This window comes from Azolla caroliniana, unplaced genomic scaffold (genome assembly GCF_043228905.1).
Source record: "Azolla caroliniana isolate FFs.n. ecotype wild unplaced genomic scaffold, voAzoCaro1.0.p SCAF_21, whole genome shotgun sequence".
NCBI classification, from domain to species: Eukaryota; Viridiplantae; Streptophyta; class Polypodiopsida; order Salviniales; family Salviniaceae; genus Azolla; species Azolla caroliniana.
Window position 1 is genome coordinate 2,608,886 of NW_028230456.1, and position 17,902 is coordinate 2,626,787.

Genomic DNA, 17,902 nt, shown 5'->3' on the forward strand with positions numbered 1-17,902 from the left:
AATAGGCAATGAATGTTTATATTTATTAATGATAATTAGGGCAAAGGTCTAAAATTCCCTAGAGTTTGTTTTTCATAAATTTCTCAGTGCCCTTCGATCATATCATCTCAAGCAATTCTATGGCCAATCATCTGTGTTTTCGTTGAAACTTGAGATAGCAACATAATTGGGGGGTTTGAGACAAGGGCATCGCGAGAAATAACAGAAATTTAGGGGAGGGCATCGGGGGAAAATAATAGGAAGTTGCTTCCGAGAAACTCAACAAAGAGAAGAACGCCAACAGTGACGAGGACAGGACGTCGGAGATCCCACAGATTTTCGTTTCTCTCCACGTTCGCCGAACTTCCAAACTCGTAAGCCTTCTCCTTCTCCTCTCCAAGTATTTTGATCTGTAATCAGTCTTATTTCTGATTAGAAATCCAAGTTATGGCTTCTGTTTTCGACTCTTGGATTGTGGATAGATCAGCAGATAGATCCAACAACGAGGTTTTAGATCAACCTCTTGTCTCTAAGTAAGAGAAAGGTTGATTCTGTGTGATTACGAATAGTTTATAATTTGAATAGTATGTGCTTAAAATGGTAAAATTTGAGTACTCGTGTGGTTTTCAACAACGAAGAAAATCAGCTGGAAATGGAGCAAAATAAGCAGTTCGATCGGAAGATTAGGTTGAAATATTTGCGTAATATGTGATTGTGCAATTTTAAAGTTGATACATGGAGATAAAACAGAAAACTAGACAAGAAAATCGCGAGTTTTGGGCAATAATCATTGTTTTGAGTGCATGAAATTGTGCAAATTGGATATCACGGATGAAAATCAGCTGGAAATGGAGCAAACTAAGCCAATGTATCATAAGATTTAGGTAATAATCTTACAGGAAGTTGAGTAATCTGTGACTGTGCATGGTAACTTGATAGCAAGAAGAGAAAAGCAGATGGAATTAGAGCAAACCAAGCAGCTATATCATAAATTTTAACCAAAAATTTTGATTTTTGAGTAAAAGAATTGAGAAATCAGTTACACATGGTGAATTTGAACCTAGAAATAAAAAACAGCTGGAAATGTAGTAAAATAAGCAGGTAGATCATAACTTTTAAGTTGAATCTTACAAGAAGCTGAGTAAGCTGTGATTGCACTTGGTCACTTTGATAGCAAGAAGGCAAAAACAGATGGAATTGGAGCAAATGAAGCAGCTACATCATGAGGTTAGCGTAGAGTCTTAATTTTTGATTAAAAAATGTTGAAACATCAAGTTCACACACATGATAAAATGTGAAACCAAAAAGGCAAAAACAGCTAAACATGAAGTATACTGAGCAGCTCTATCACATGCTCTAGGTTATAATCTTGGTTCCGGATACAAAACGTTGAAAACGTCCTTGCTTACCACATGATAGCTTTCACAGCAAGGAGGTAAATCAGCTGAAAATGGAGCAAAACTAAGCTAGGTCAGCAAGTTTTTTGGTTAAAGTCTTGTTTTTTGAGTACGAGTAGTTCAAATAATCTTGTGGTTATAGATTGTAAAATTGATAACTAGAAGGGAACATATATAGCTAGGTCAGCAAGATCTTTGGTTGAAGTCTTGATTCCATGTAGAAAACAGAGAGTACTGTGTAATGAGTGTCGTCAATGGAGAGGGTGATTGAATTGTTGGGAATAAAGGGCCATCGTGCCTTTTATTAGTGCACGGGTGTGAACACCCTCGTAGCACATTTTGACTTGTATATACATATATATCTAAACCCCCCCAAAAAGTGGTACACTCTTTGTACCCAAGACAACATGCATCTCTCTCTCTCTCTCCCTTTGTCTCTCACTCAGACTCTCTCTCTCTCTCTCTCTGGTTGACCTAAAACCCTAATCCTCGTGCTGCCCTTCAAATTGGTATAAGAGCGAAGCAGGTTAGAGCAGGTCACGTTTTTTTTTACCCCATAGAGCAAGTTGTTCTTTTTGTAGAGCAGGTCACGTTTTTTTTGCAGAGCAAGTCTTTTTTTCTGCAGAGCACGTCACTTTTTGACTGTGTACAGTACAAACATCTTGTAGGCTTTGATAGTGTGGATCAAATATTTTTTTCGCCCGTGGATGTTGTACACAACATGTACAACAGATATTGCCTCTAAAAATTTATCTGCAGATATGAAATTTTATGTTTTTTTTCTAGTATGGCTATATATCTTTGGTTGGTACTTGTTTGTACCTTAGTTCACTTGTGTGAGAGTCTAGGCTTGGTTTTTTTTTTGGCTTAAGTTTTAGTCCTCCTTTTGGGCTAAAAATCATGATTGGTAGCAGTGACGATAGCCATCTTATGCACATCAAGAAGCTTGAGGGTGCACATAATTTTGCGATGTGGAAAAAGCAATGCTATAACATCCTGCTGCAGAAGAAGCATGCAAAGCCTATTAAAGTCAAAGGGGTAAAGCCTACAAATATAGACCAAGATGATTGGCTAGAGTTGAACGAGCTTGCACGCTCGACTATTGAGTTGTCAATTTTTGATGCCTTGCTATTTAATATTGAAGGTTTGGACACTGCATATTCTATATCGACTAGACTAGAGGAACTGTATACCCAGAAGACGACAACAAACAAAGTTTATTGGCTTAATAAACTTATGGACTTGCGCACGAAAGAGGGCACACTCATCTCAACTCACCTGAGTGAGTTCAATTCTATTTTCAGCCACCTGGTTGCCTTGAAATTCATCATTGATTATGAGTTTAAGGCCACGTTTTTACTTTACACCTTGCCAAAATGTTGGGATACTTTCAGGACTGCTATGAGCAATTCAAATGCGATGCTTCTCTATGCCGATGTAGGGAGTTCTCTACTCACGGAAGAGATGAGTCGGCAGAACAATGCATCCAATAAGTCCTCTAGTGTGTTGCATACTAGGGGTAGGTCACAATAGAGAGGCAAATTTGATAGTTATGGCCGCAATAAATCACGTGGTTAAGATGTAGAATGCCATCACTGTGGCCAAAAGGGTCACTTTAAACGTGATTGTTTCAAATGGAAATGATGTACTCTTTGTCTCTTCATGCCATAGAGAACATGCTTTACTTGCAGATACGGATGGTGACATGCACACTTGGATACTCGATTCCGGTGCTTCCTTTCACGTCACCCCTCATCGTGAGTGTTTTTTAGATTACACAGGGGGTCGACATGGTGTTGTCCATCTTGAGGACAACTATGCATGTGAAATTGCAGGTATTGGCACTATGCAATTACAGTTTCAGCATGGTTCTGCTTTCACACTTCAGCATGTACGGCATGTACCTCAGCTCAAGAAGAGCTTGATTAGCACAGGACAGCTAGATGATGATGGATTTCACACCACCTTTGGTGATGGGAAATGGAAGTTTTGTAAGGGATCTAGAGTTATTGCCAAGGGTAGTAAAAGTGATACTTTGTATCCTCTCCATGTATCTAGTGTGAGTGACCATGTTGTTGCCGTAACCGAGCAGCCAAGTGTTTCTTTGTGGCATGGCCGGTTGGGACACATGAGTGAAACTGGTATGAAAGAACTTTCTCGTTTGGATTACTTGCCTTGTCTTCGTGTGCTGATTTTGAGCATCATTATCATTGTATTTATGGTAAACATGTATAAACATCTCATAAAAAGTCTCTTTCACTGAAATCTTCCCCGCTTGAGTTAGTACATTCAGATGTATGTTAGATGCTAGGGCTATCATTAGGGGGAAAGAAATACTTAGTCACTTTTGTCGATGATGCTACACGGAAGGTATGGGTTTACCCTATTCGTAGCAAGGATGAAGTGCTTGACAAGTTTCAAACATTATTGGTATTAGTTGAGAATCAAATTGATAAGACATTTAAGTGTCTTCGCTCTGACAATGGTGGGGAATATGTGTCCAAGGCTTTTCAAGCATTTTGTGACAGCAAAGGGATAAAGATGGAACTCACTGCCTCTTATAATCCACCCCAAAATGGAGTTGCAGAGCGTAGGAATCAGACTATTCAAGATAGGGTCCGTACTATGCTGTCTCATGCTGCGTTACCCCATGGTTTTTGGGCAGAGGCTGTTATGACAGCTGTTCACCTGATTAATCGGTCACCTAACAGGTGTTTGGGAGGGGGAATACCCCAAGAAGCGTGGTCGGGCAAGCCACCTTCATATGCTCACTTGAGAGTGTTTGGCTGTGAGGCTTTTGTGCACATTCGTAAAGAAGAACGCAACAAACTTGAGCCAAAGTCCCGCAAATGTATTTTCCTAGGATACGGTGACGAGGGTGAAATGGGCTATAGATTGTGGGATCCCGAGAAAAGAAAAATAGTATGCAGCAATGATATTATCTTCCGGGAAAATCGTATACATAAACAACCCGAAATGTCTGAGGAAGTACGTAGGGTTGTATTCCGAGAAGAAATACCTTTTAGACAGGAAAATGTGCCCACTGTACAGCAGCAAACACCTGCTGTAAACTTACCTGCAACTGCAGAAAATGAGGTTGGAAATGATCAGCCAGCCTTTGCCAATAATGATGAGCCACCAAATGTGCAGGAACGGCTAGAACAGCAAGCTGTTAATGCTGATTTGCAGGCTGAAATGCCTGAACAGCAAGATGAAAATGATGATTTGTAGGCTCAACAGCTACCAAACAATGAGCATTGGGTTAGGAGATCGTCTAGAGTTAGTAGACAGGATGACAGATTTGTTCCTGATGCAAACAGTGTGGCTGATTATGTCATGGTGACTGATTGTGGTGAACCTTCTTGCTTCAAGGAAGCAATGGACAGACAGGACAATAAGAAATGGTATAAAGCCATGTTGTCAGAAATGGAATCTCTTGAGAAAAATGACACTTGGGATTTGGTGCAGTTGCCTAAAGGGCAGAAAACACTTCCATGCAAATGGGTTTATAAAATCAAGGTCATTTCTGATTCCTCGCCAAAGTACAAAGCACGATTGGTTGCAAAAGGATACAAGCAGGAATATGGGGTTGATTTTGATGAGATCTTCTTGCCTGTAGTCAAGATGACTACATTAAGAACCATTTTGGGCTTAGTCGCAGCTGAAGATATGGAGCTCATACTGATGGATGTGAAGACCGCCTTTTTACATGGTGATCTGCATGAAGACATATATATGCAGCAGCCTGAAGGTTTTGTGGCTAAAGGCAAAGAGAAGATGGTTTGTAAGCTCAGAAGGAGTTTGTATGGGTTGAAACAAGCACCAAGAGAATGGTATCATAAATTTGATACATTTATGCAGTCTCAAGGTTTTCGTAGAAGTCAAGTGGACCACTGCTTGTACATCAAGAAGGCAGGAGATGGCAGCCTTATTAGCTTGGTGTTGTATGTTGATGATATGTTGATTGCTGGCAAGGATATTCATGCCTTGGATTCATTGAAGCAAAGCCTTCATGGCAGCTTTGATATGAAGGATCTTGGTGATGCAAATCACATCCTTGGCATGCGAATAGTTCGAAACCGGTCGAAAGGGATACTCTTTCTATCTCAGCAGGAGTATATCTCTAAGGTTTTGCAGCGTTTCAATATGGAGGGGGGGAAAACAATTGGGGTTCCATTGCCTCCAAATTTGAAACTCAGTGCAGAAGACAACCCTACATATGATCATGATAAGGCTGAAATGGCTAAGGTTCCATATGCTTCAGCCGTTGGCAGTTTGATATATGCGATGGTTGCTACATGCCCTGATATTGCTTTTGCAGTGGGAGTGGTTAGTAGGTACATGGAAAATCCTGGAAAAAAGCATTGGGAAGTGGTGAAAGGTATTATGCGATACCTGAAAGGCACAAAGGACTTGTGCATTTGCTTTGGAAAGCAAAAGGCATCTGTCGTTGGTTTTACGGATGCGGTTTGCTTAGGAGCTCTGTTGTAATCATGCTTTGGCACTGGTAAAAAAAATATAATCTCTTTCTTTTCCATTGTCTCTCTGTGTTTGTGATTCATTTGTACATTGCCTATATTTCACAAAATAGTTAGCATGTGCATGGTAAATTTGATAGCAAGAAGAAAAACGTAGATGTGAGTGTCTAGATCTGAGATTCAGGCTAAACTCTTGGTTTTCAGTTAAAGAAGTTTGAGTGATCATGTGCTATCTGTGGTAAATTTCATAAGATGGAAAATCATTTGCGACTTTATAGGTTAACATCTTTGTTCTGAGAAGAAAAAGTTGAGTAATCATATTTTCCGGAGAAGGAAAATCATCTACAAATGGAGAAAACTAAGCAGGTTGATCACAAATTTAGGTTACAAATATTTTTTCTGGGTACAAAGGAATTGAGTACTTGTGTAATTAACATGGTAAATCTTGATAGCAAGAAAAAATGTCTGATGAAAATAGAGCAAAACTAAGTTGGTCTAACTAGAAGATCTTTTGCATGCTCCTAATGTATTATGTGTCTTGTAGAAAGAGACATCACCTGATTAGCAAAGATTTTATCGTCAAATATATCTATTGGAACAAGCTGAGTTTTCATGGGATATATATCTGTATCAAAATGGACACATTTTCTTATCAAGTCCCGTTTTTGCAGATATGGCACATGCTTAGACATGTTTTTTATATTTAAATGCGATAACTGAAGGATCTTGAGCTATCAAGCAGAAACGGATATTATCAGAAGAATTGACCACAATATTCGACACTTTATGAGAGATTTTGTCAATAGGATACCATGATCTCTCAGTTCTATGTTCTCTCACTTCGAGGGGACAATATCATCTTTAGAGACTGTAAGCTGGCAAAAATATATATTCATTTTTTTGAGTTTTATCTGAACTTTTTCTAGTTCTTTTAACAATGTATTTACTGTACTGTAGATCATGCGGATGTCCCTAAAAGCAGTGCAGAAGTATTCTTTCGCAATGTGAAGTTTTGGAAAGGAGAAGAAGGAGAGGAGGCACCGCCTATATTTGTGAGTTTTTGGTAGCTCCACTTAAGAATGATTCTTGAAATACGCCATTCTGATAATTTAGCGTAGTTCCGCTTAAGAATTATCCCTGAATTTCTCAATTGTGATTAAACTAGAACCAAGAGACGTTTTCTGTATGTGAAAATGGAGTTTGACATGCATTTGGTAAATTGCTTGATTATGATACATTTATCGTCGCATTGTTGAGCTTTGTTGGCACTCACTTGCTGCAAATCCCCAAGCCTCTAATTTTCTTGCTACAATGCCACAAACTTGGTTGCAAGGCTCTCTTGCTCGGATAGAACACATATGTATTCCTGAAAAGGGGAAAGGAAATTTTGGTTCAAACTGTCAAGGATCAGAACCAAAAACAATACCAAATCTGGAAAGGAAAGTAAGAAAAGGAAGTGTTATTATAAATAAGAACAAGAAGTGCAAGGCTACAGCGAATCAACAGGAAGGTTTTGACAATATTGAGATTTTCCATAAGAGGATCCCTGTATGCAGCCGTCTAGCTATTATGCAGTCTTATCACTTGGCTATTGTGCATGCTCACCACTTGTGTATTGTGCATGCTTGTCACTGGTGGTCATGTATAGTTAGAAGCCACTGGCGATAATGCACAACGAATCTGCCAGCTAGAAGCAATCTTTGTGACAACAAGCTTTGGTAGTACAACGTTCTCCCAAGGAACCAAATATCAGTTTCCTAAGGAAGTTCAATAGTAGGTACTCTCAATTCTGGGAATTGCTAAACCATATGCTTTTGGTGATTCAGATGCATCACACCGATATATTTTAACAAAAGTGATATTCTCTGTAAGACGAGAAAACATTGTAAAATGTAACCTCCTGTTTGGTTTTATAGGTCATTTTGGCCTCTTAAAAGACATTAATGTAGCTTTCTTCTTTTTAACATTGGTGTGATGAATCTTCCTGTCCATGAGCAAATAGAACGGAGATAGGCAGATATGCATGGCAGAATGGATTTTTCAGTTGTGCCCTGAGGGCTGGAATTGGAAAAGCAATATGTTCTTTGTAGAATAAGAGGGAGATATCACTACCACTATGTAAGGTAATGAAAAATGAAGATCGATGGTGATTGACACTATTCTTGCAGGACTCAAAAGATGAAAGGACAACAATACAGCCACAACAAAGATCTGACACGACTTTCTTTAGCTGTATCACTCCTTCTCATGGTACAAGTTAATCAAGGGCTACACAAGTGGGACCTCAACCAAAACACTCGAAAGGGGTTACAACAATAGATCGGGCAATATTTAGACCATGACAATTTGAACTATCGTTCCATTGCCTTCGCCACCGACAAATGAGGACATTACATCCTGGCACCAATGGTGGTTCCCTTGCGTTCGACATCTGTCTATCTTGGAGTGGGCCATGTTGGAGATATTTCGAAAGCAGAATTTTCAGACTATCTAAGTTCAGAATTTTCAGACTTAGATACTAGATTCTTTAGTACCCTATATATAGTTATATTTATTTTGATTTGCTCTTAAAGATTAAACAACATTTTATGATATATCTTGTTGGGCTTAGAGTTTATTTATTTGTAAGTTCAAACTCTGTGTTACTGTCAAATTAGTGTTCTCATTTCATATCCATTTACTTGATTGTGCAGGTTTATTTTTCTTCTTAAAATTTGGGGTTGAATTCCATTACTATACATTATATTTTTTTGTCACTCCTGAAGTGGTTGTGGTTCTAACATTGCATTTATTAATGTTTTTGGGGTTTTGTGAGCAATCCTTCTCGTACATGTTGGATAATGTTTCTATATCTTATTTGCTGCTGCAGAATGTGGATGGAGTGAACTATTTTCATGTGAAGGTTGCAGGGTTGCTATTTGTGGCAACATCGAGGGTCAATGTGTCACCTTCTCTTATACTGGAGTTATTGCAGCGCATTGTCCGTGTAGCCAAAGACTATCTAGGTGTCCTCAATGAAGAATCGTTGCGGAAAAATTTTGTGCTAGTTTATGAACTGCTTGATGAAATGATAGTGAGTATTTCCTTTAGTGTGCTAGTGCTCTATTGTTTGAATTTTATTTGGGTTGCCACATATTAACTTTGCGTTTTCAACTGTGAAGGATTTTGGGTACCCACAGACAACATCGACAGAGGTTTTGAAGTCATACATATTCAACGAACCGATTGCCCTTGATGTCGCACGGATTCCAAATCTTGGTGCTGCGTCCATGTTTATGGTGATACTTCTTATATGTGAATGTTCTTTTTATTACATGTTTTTGAAAGAATTTTAGTTGCCTCTTATTCTACAGATTTCACTCCTCTTGGTTGTACCTTTTGTGCTTGACAAGCTAGTCCATGGATTAGCTGTACTGACTGATCTATTTTTTAGGTACTTATGTAAATTTATGTGATGTATATATCACCCCTTCCCCTATCCAGATTCTAGAAAATGAAATGTCCTTGGTGTAATGGCACTGACATATTTCAATGGATGGATGAACATTTGTAACTTGCTTCTCCATAGTGCCTATTTGCTAAATATGGACACTGAAATTTCTGAAGACGAGCAGTTTTGAAAAAGAAAAATCATCTTAGTTAGCAGAAATTTTGTTTTGAAATGCTCATATTTTGCTCATTACAAGGTTTTACTTCAATACCACAGGAATTTAGTCTCTTTTAAATTAAAGTATAAAATTAGAATATCCCATATTCTTCCTCTTATTAATACTTACCTTCCTCATAGCAAGGTTCAAAGCGGATGCCTGGAACTGCTGTCACGAAGTCAGTGGTGGCTAATGAAGCTGGTGGCAAAAAACGAGAAGAAATCTTTGTGGATATTATTGAAAAAATAAGTGTGACATTCAGTTCCAGTGTATGTCCTTTACCTCAAATCCCATTTCCTATAATTAAGTTGGAAGGATGCATTTTCTGCACCGTGGAGATGAGGATACTATTAATCAAATAGATTGTGTGTCGATGTTTAGCTTGTGGAAATGAAATCCCAATGTTAACCAATGTTGATTATTTCTCAGGGATACATATTAACATCAGAGATTGATGGAACCATTCAAATGAAGAGCTACTTAACTGGAAATCCAGAGATAAGGCTAGCATTGAATGAGGATCTTAGCATCGGCAGTGGTGGTGGTTCTGGTCATGGTAAATTTTTACATCTAATGATAAAGTTCTCTTTTTGCCACGTGTCACATGATTGACCTTTCACTGGCATTAACAAAATTTCAGGTTGTAGTCATGCAGTACTTTTGGAACTAATTCCAATACATTTTGCATGTCACTCTATAGGCACAATGCATGGCAATTGAAGACCACAATTTCTATCAATCCCCTTGCTTATCTCGTTTCACATCCTTTACTACTCATGACACCTGTTATCAACAAAGGTTCAGGTTGTTGTTATGGGGTGATTTTGGAACTATTCCCAATGAAGTTCTGCATATCACTCTATAGGCAAAAGGCATGGCAATTCAACACAAAATTTTTGTTAACTCCTCCAGGCCCATATCTTGTTTCACATTTTGCATAACGCATCACATGTACATAATGTGTATGCTTAAGTATAAGGGTATGTATGCTTGCAAATAAATACGTGTTGTGAATGTATTTGAATATGTGCATATTGTGTCATTCATCCACTGTATACATGAAAACACTTTCATTGACATTGTTCTTGTTTGTATCAACTTTGAACATTTGGAAACCTAGTCTAGCTTAATAGTTTTGGAAATTATGTCAAACATCTAGTGGAAACAATGAAGAAGATTTGAACTTAAGCTGATGGTAGCATTTCATTCCCATCATTGTTTCCAGCTATGAGACCCTTATAGAGCAGAATGTGTTTGTGTAGGACATATCAAGGTCGATGCACACTAAATGCATTTTGCCTAAATCCTGTTCTATACCCAGGTTTGTGATTGTCTTTAGGCCTCTTCCTCTTAGCCTCCTCCAACGCACTTTTATCCTCAATGTTCCCTCCGGACATTTTCAAGGCATGTGGATAAAAACGTTTTATTACAGTTGTCCTCATGTCTCCTGTAAGTGTTAATTTTGTCCTTTTATGAATTTTTGATAAATATTTTATTACTTGCTCCTCCATGACCCTTGACATTGAACCAGAAGACATTGTATGGCCAATGGTCCTTAGACCAGAGGAGTTAGGGATGACGGATCCCAATATCAATGCTTTTGGTCAGGTTGAAATTGAGTTCTTATACGTGAAGGTGCATGCTTTCAATTGTAAAGGTGTTCTTATAACGTCACTTTAGGCTCATAAAGCCATTTATAAGCTATAAATGAGCTGATAAATGCTTACGTAGTACTGTGAATGGGTCACACACAGTTGCTACGGTTGCTGCATTCAACTTGAGATGGTTCATCCATGTTCAGAGCTTACTGTTTTTCTTCAGTACGATGACTAACGGGCTTAACCATGTGGCTTGTTTAACTGGGGAGATTAATCCTATGCAGAGATATTGATCAAGTTCTTCAGCCTCATCCTCTTGGGGGATGGGTAGGGTGTTCTTTTTTGAATATTTCTGTTGTTGTAGAGGTCTGATATATTGCATAGTCACCCTCCTAATAACAGAATAAACTTGGACATTCATCTAAATATTTGTCCACCTTGTCATTCTCCAAGCTATCAAGTATGAACGCCTTCTCCATGGGTATGGTGTTCTTTTTTGAATATTTCTGTTGTTGTAGAGGTCTGATATATTGCATAGCCACCCTCCTAATAACAGAATAAACTTTGGACATTCATCTAAATATTTGTCCACCTTGTCATCCAAGCTATCAAGTATGAACGCCTTCTCCATGGGTATGGTGTTCTTTTTTGAATATTTCTGTTGTTGTAGAAGTCTGATATATTGCATAGTCACCCTCCTAATAACAGAATAAACTTTGGACATTCATCTAAATATTTGCCACCTTGTCATTCTCCAAGCTATCAAGTATGAACGCCTTCTCCATAAAATGGGGTGGTGGCTGGACACCTCACTGCTTTCCCAATCATGAAATCTGACTCTTTTGTTCAATCTATGAGGATTTTGATAACATTCTGCTGCTAGTTATGTTTATCTTTGCCGTTTTTAACCATTGCTTGCCTAGCAACATGGGATATGCATCCTCTCTTGCTAACTCAGTTCTTCTAATGGTGAAATTTTGAACAGGTATCCTCCTTTATTTCTATGAGGTTTAGTGTGAGCTTCTTGTGATAATTCGCATGGAGGTGTGGGCATCTATTCTGGATGTGATCCTCCTTCTGGAAGTTGTAACAAATTATTGGCCTTCCCCTGAAAACCTTGGTTGAATCGCCCTCTGCCACCTTGGTAACCGCTTCCATGGCCTCTTCCACTGGGATCAGGTTCCATTCTATTTACCTGGGCATGTGGCATTTTGTATCCATAGGTTTGCTCTTTTATGATGCTACATCTGCAAAATTGAGCACCATTGTTTATTCAGTGCTCAATTTATTGCAGAAATGCCCGACATTGAAATATTTAATGCACAGTATGTGAACGTCCACCTTGACTGGATATGCTGCTGCAGATGGGTTCAGTTGAAGCTTGCATCGTGAACATAATCCTTGTCTTTGCAAGTATCTAAGTATCTTCTGCCATTTCATGAGCTTCTCACAGGATGGATTCATAGAGAGACTGAGGTACATAACTGTCTACATGCCCAGTAATGGTCGCAAAGAAAATAACCAACTCATTGTTTCCTCCCACCATTTAGACATTGAAGCAGGACGAGCATTATGCATACCTGTGTTTCCCAACTTACAAGTACATCAGAGAGAAACATGCCACTGTCTTGGTAGATATCACCACCATTTCATAGATAATGAAGAAGTCTAACCCATGGCTCTTTAGCCAAAGCTTGCTTGAACTTATATCAGTATCAGTCCGTATATTACCACATGAGATGTAGTGACAATACGACACTACTTATCCCACACATATTAGTTATGCCATTCATGTTTGTAAGTCCATCTCAAGAATCATTACCAATTGTAAAGCCACCTCATGCATTAAGATCATTATCAGGCATCTTTAGGAAATCTAAAGCTTTTGTTTATTTTTTGATATGGATAACATGAATTACCCCATATTTGTAATGATAATTTTTCTCATAAGTCGAAAATATTTGAAGTAAGAGTCTAGTACATACCGAGGTTACCCTCATCAGCTTTGAGGGAAACCTCGGAGACTGCCAGCTGTTATTCAGCTGAAATGTCATTGTGAATGTTTCATTCCCACCATCCAATGTGTGCTTAAACTGGATGCTCAGATGTTCAAAGTTTGGTTTGTGGGTTTCGGACACTTAAACTATCCTGGAAGTTTTGTGGCTAATTAAGAGCCATTCTCTGAAGTCTGAATGTTATGCAAGAGAGATGAAAGTGATCTGTCTTGCTGGAAAACTTCTTATAATCAATTTGATCATTTCAGTGGGTGAGTTTATTGTGGATGTTTCATGACATGCTTATTATATATCAAGTAAACTCTTTCCATAATTCTATTTAATTCTTATTTCTATACAATTCTCCCATAATCCTCGCTAGCTGAAGCTCATTAATACATTTTGATCAAGGAAATATCCTGCATTAATATCTGTTGTAAATATGAACAATACCTTGAGTCACTCATAAGGCTTTGTATACAACATTGTTCTAAGATATTCTTATGATAATCTCATACCGTCAATTATTGTCTGACTATGAATGATGCAATGCCTTGTAATTTTTGCTGGACTTACTGATTGAGTCGAAGAACTCTGATAGTTGTACATCTGAAGATAGGAACGTCCTTTGTGTATTTTGATTTGGTACTGACTATTTTGCCAGTGTGTGTGGAAAACGGATGGTTGAAATTAAAATTTTCAATTAAGTTCCATTCAATTGTTCCTGTATGTTTTAGTCATGGGGAACATCTGAACATGAAGATATGCTGATAGGGAACATTTGTTACATGTCTGTAACTTTTTATTATTCAGAATGAGTATTGTTGCAGTATTTTTAACTGTGTTTATTATGATATATTTCAGAGTATAGTGGGTCTGGAGGAATGAACATGGTTATGTTGGATGACTGTAATTTTCATGAATCGGTGCGCTTGGATGATTTTGATTTAGAGAGGACTCTCACACTTGTAAGATCTATTAAGATGTCTGTGATTTACTGTAATCATAATAAGTTCTATAGGTTCACACATTTTCATTTTGTAGGCTCCTATCCCTAAATGTTTCTTGAAGAAGTGCCTTAATTTCTCATAACAGGTTCCTCCTGATGGTGAATTTTCTGTCATGAACTACAGAATGACACGAGAGTTTAAAGTTCCTTTCAAGGTGTATCCAGTGATCGAAGAGGCTGGTCCTTTCAAGGTATCAGATATGTCATCTTTAATTTTTCTTCATTTGCCAAGTTCTTTGGCTATATGATATAGAATATGCACTGGAACTGATTTTCACAAAACTCAGGCAGAGTTGGTGTTGAAAGTACGAGCTGAGTTTGCCAATACCATAACAGCTAACTCGGTTGTTCTTAAAGTTCCATTGCCAAAATCAACCACGCGGTAATTTACATCGTACATATAACCATGATATAGTAATGCATACCAATATTGTTGAACTTCAAGATGTACATTAGTATCTAAGGAAAAACTGATTTGTTTAGTGACTATGCACATAGAATTTTAATGAATAGATGTTGATACTTGCATTGTATGGAAGAGTCAACAAAATGATAAGGGGACGTTTTCTTTTGATGATTCTCTATCCTGTAAATATTCATTTACCTCTAGGATTTCATCTATACTTTAGTATGATTTAGGTTCAATTTTATGCTGGTTGTCATTCTGTGTGCATGTTTGACTATTGCATCAATGCAGGGTAAGTTTTGAAACAGAGTTGGGAGCTACAGGCCAATCAACTGACTTCAAGGAGAGTAATAAAATGGTGGAATGGGGATTGCGGAAGGTATAATTCATTTTTCTGAGCAATAAACATTTGAAATTAAGATTGTGAATTTTGGCACTATGCCAGGATTTTGAAAATACCCTATTTTGTAATCTATGTTTAATTAAGACTATGAGATTTTAATATTATATTATGCAGATTGTCGGTGGTACAGAGCACATACTGCGGGTAAAACTTACACAGTCGCAAGAGAGAAATGGTAGATCTGTAAAACTCCTTTCTATAAGAATATTTTAATAGAAGAACATTGCTGTTTACAGTTTTCTGTTATTTTATTACAGTGAACATAAAAAAGGAGACAGGTCCAGTGAGTATGAACTTTACTATTCCACTGCTCAATGTTTCACGGTTACAGGTAATTAATGGGTCAATGTCTTGTTTTCCTTTTGTGATAGGTAGGTAATACATGGGGACTATCCTGTTTTAGTTTTAGGTTGGTGCTTGTGTGTCTGATTTAGTTTTGGTTTTTAAAACATCGATCTTTTCAGTAATGATTTTATTATGACTGGGATGAATGTCTTGCAAGTGTAAGTTAAATCGTTGTCTATATATTGTGAATCTTATGGTATTATAAAAGTATATTGCAAGAAGCTATTTTTGTGTTGTTCTATATAAAGCTAGAATGTGTAGAAGTATGTAAAGATATATATGAGAGGAAATCAATGGACGATGTTGTTAATGTCTTTTCTATGTTAACAACACCCACACCCACATATACTAGCGAACTGAAATCTCTGTATGTGTACAGGTACGATATCTTCAGATTGTCAAGAAATTGAAGGCATACAACCCTTACCGTTGGGTTCGCTATGTCACTCATGCAAATTCTTATGTCATTAGAATTTGAGACTTGCAAGCAGTGCCATATTCTATGGTAGAATAAGATTAGAAACCTTCCTTTCATGAGTTTTGAAATGAACTGTACTCTTAGTCAGATAAGGCCATGGCATGAAGCTAGGAATAATGTTATTTTCTCTTTTCTAATTGTTTGGATACCTAGAAATGCAATCAAAGTTTATAAAGAATAATGCAACGATTAACCTTATCATTTGCAATATACAATGTACATGCGGATCCATGTGCAATATGCTAGTATACAGTAAAATAGTCTACAGTGATTGTTGGTATGATTCCCATTGAAAAAGAACAGTCTTATAGAACATTAAGAACAGGAAAGTACAATCAATTGGAAGTCTCATCATTATGAAACGCTTTGTTGGTCTCTTGTTCCTTGCTTCCCTAGCATGATTTGTGATAGCAACACATTTAAACAAAAATAGAACAGAAAAGAGTTCTATAATTAATTGAGGAGCACTATAATGGTCTCATGGAATATGTAACTATTTTGGTGGTGTTTTGTTTCATGGAATAGATAACTGCTTTGGTCACAGAGTTATTAATGAGCACTATAATTTTCTCATGCAATAGATAACTGAAATACTAAATCAACGTTGGAGAACTGTAGTTTTTGCAATTTGATTTCTTGAGCCATCTTGAATGTAAGATCATAGGCCAAAGGTTCATTGGCTTGTTATCGTCATTGGATTTATGTTAACACCATTGATATTATCTATGTTGAGAAGGTAGTACCACTAATTATAGTTGAGGTTATTGATCACAATACTTGGAAGCATCCTTAACATCAGTATACATGATTGTGCACCTACTATTTTACTATTTCAGGTGTGTGGCTTTAATATGTAGGTAGACTAGTCTAATATGAATTGAACTAATGATGAGCAATATAATAAGACTACATCGGGCACGCTTGAATTAAGGACATGAGACAAACGTAAAATCCATTGGTGTCCAATATCGTTGAATATTATTGAATATTATGATACATTATATTTTGGTTGTTCAAAAATGGTGAACTTACCCTCACCAATAGTGCCTTATCTATGTTGAGAAGGTTACCACTAATTATAGTTGAGGTTATTATTTAACACCATTGATATTATCTATGTTGGGAAGGTAATACCACTAATTATAATTGAGGTTATATTTCACAATACTTTTGAAGTCCCTTAACATTGGTAGACATGATTATGCCAATACTATTTTATGATTTCATATATGTAGTTTAATATGTAGGTAGACTAATCTATTATGAATTGAACTAATGATGAGCAAGCAATATAATAATAGTTTAAAGGAAAAGAATGGATCAAGGGTGCTTAACTACATCGGCCACCCTTGAGTTAAGGACATGAGATAAATGTAAAATCCATCAATGTCTAATACCATTGGATATTACTTGACATTATATCATGATAGTTGAATAATGAATCCGAAGAAGAGAACTTTGCATCACCAATAGAGCCTTAATAGTGTCTCAATATGTTGTAATGAGTAGGACAATTGGTCTTTTTACATAGCCTAACACTTAAGGCTCCTAGACAATAATGTGTTCCCTCATGTCATACGTCTTTATGGCTTTGTACCAAATCTTAGTATAATTATTTTCCCATATATGCTACTTTTAAAGCATTAAAATTAATTTTTGAATTGGTCCTAAAAGTTATGGGTATAGCATAATCGAACTTCAAGGAAATTCATTTATATCTATGTTTAAATATGTGATGGACAACATACATGCTTCCTCATATTAGCGATTTGCGATTGGGAGATGTAGAAGCATACTTACCTCCAAAGTGAAACCTTTTCATGCAATGTCTGACTCTTGATGTCCAAGTCTCAAGAATTTGACTAATCAACATTGCAAATGAGAATGCACATTGTGACTGCGAGAAAGAAAGAGGTTACCACAATTTCACCGAGTGCTTTTGGGTGTCCTTGGTGCACATTAGACATGGCAAGCAATGATCCCCATGACCTAATGATGGTATGGCCCATATTCCTTGAATTTGAGCATTCACAATCTTTGTTGTCCCATGTTCTTTTCCGGGCTTTATTATGACTCCTCATTTGATTGTTAATGGAGTAGTGAGGCCTACGAAAGATGCCATTGTGTGTGGATGTTGTGTCATTGCTTGTGCTAAAATAAGGGTTGAA

General features: G+C 37.3%; 1 protein-coding gene and 1 long non-coding RNA gene across 2 annotated transcripts; both read left to right on the forward strand.

Annotated features, from left to right (window-relative positions):
* The first annotated feature begins 216 nt into the window (after window positions 1-216).
* On the forward strand, window positions 217-16,109 carry LOC147850308 (AP-4 complex subunit mu-like). Its single transcript, XM_087336461.1, has 14 exons — window positions 217-353; window positions 6,526-6,724; window positions 6,812-6,906; window positions 8,724-8,927; window positions 9,016-9,132; window positions 9,642-9,770; window positions 9,931-10,057; window positions 13,958-14,061; window positions 14,189-14,293; window positions 14,390-14,484; window positions 14,800-14,887; window positions 15,026-15,086; window positions 15,169-15,242; window positions 15,636-16,109. Exons 2-14 carry the CDS (start codon window positions 6,667-6,669, stop codon window positions 15,732-15,734), a joined length of 1,356 nt encoding a protein of 451 aa, XP_087192587.1. The 5' UTR covers window positions 217-353; window positions 6,526-6,666; the 3' UTR covers window positions 15,735-16,109.
* LOC147850309 (uncharacterized) lies at window positions 12,059-13,391 on the forward strand. The gene is made up of 3 exons (XR_015531671.1): window positions 12,059-12,112; window positions 12,144-12,278; window positions 12,464-13,391. It is a non-coding gene; the product is annotated as an uncharacterized LOC147850309 (long non-coding RNA).
* Window positions 16,110-17,902: the final 1,793 nt, after the last annotated feature.

Coding starts and splice junctions, on each gene's coding strand:
- LOC147850308 (XM_087336461.1), top strand. CDS start 6,667: ATGATCTCTCAGTTCTATGTTCTCTCACTTCGAGGGGACAATATCATC. Junction 8,928..9,015: donor AACTGCTTGATGAAATGATA/GTGAGTATTTCC, acceptor TCAACTGTGAAG/GATTTTGGGTACCCACAGAC. Junction 14,888..15,025: donor TGGAATGGGGATTGCGGAAG/GTATAATTCATT, acceptor TATATTATGCAG/ATTGTCGGTGGTACAGAGCA.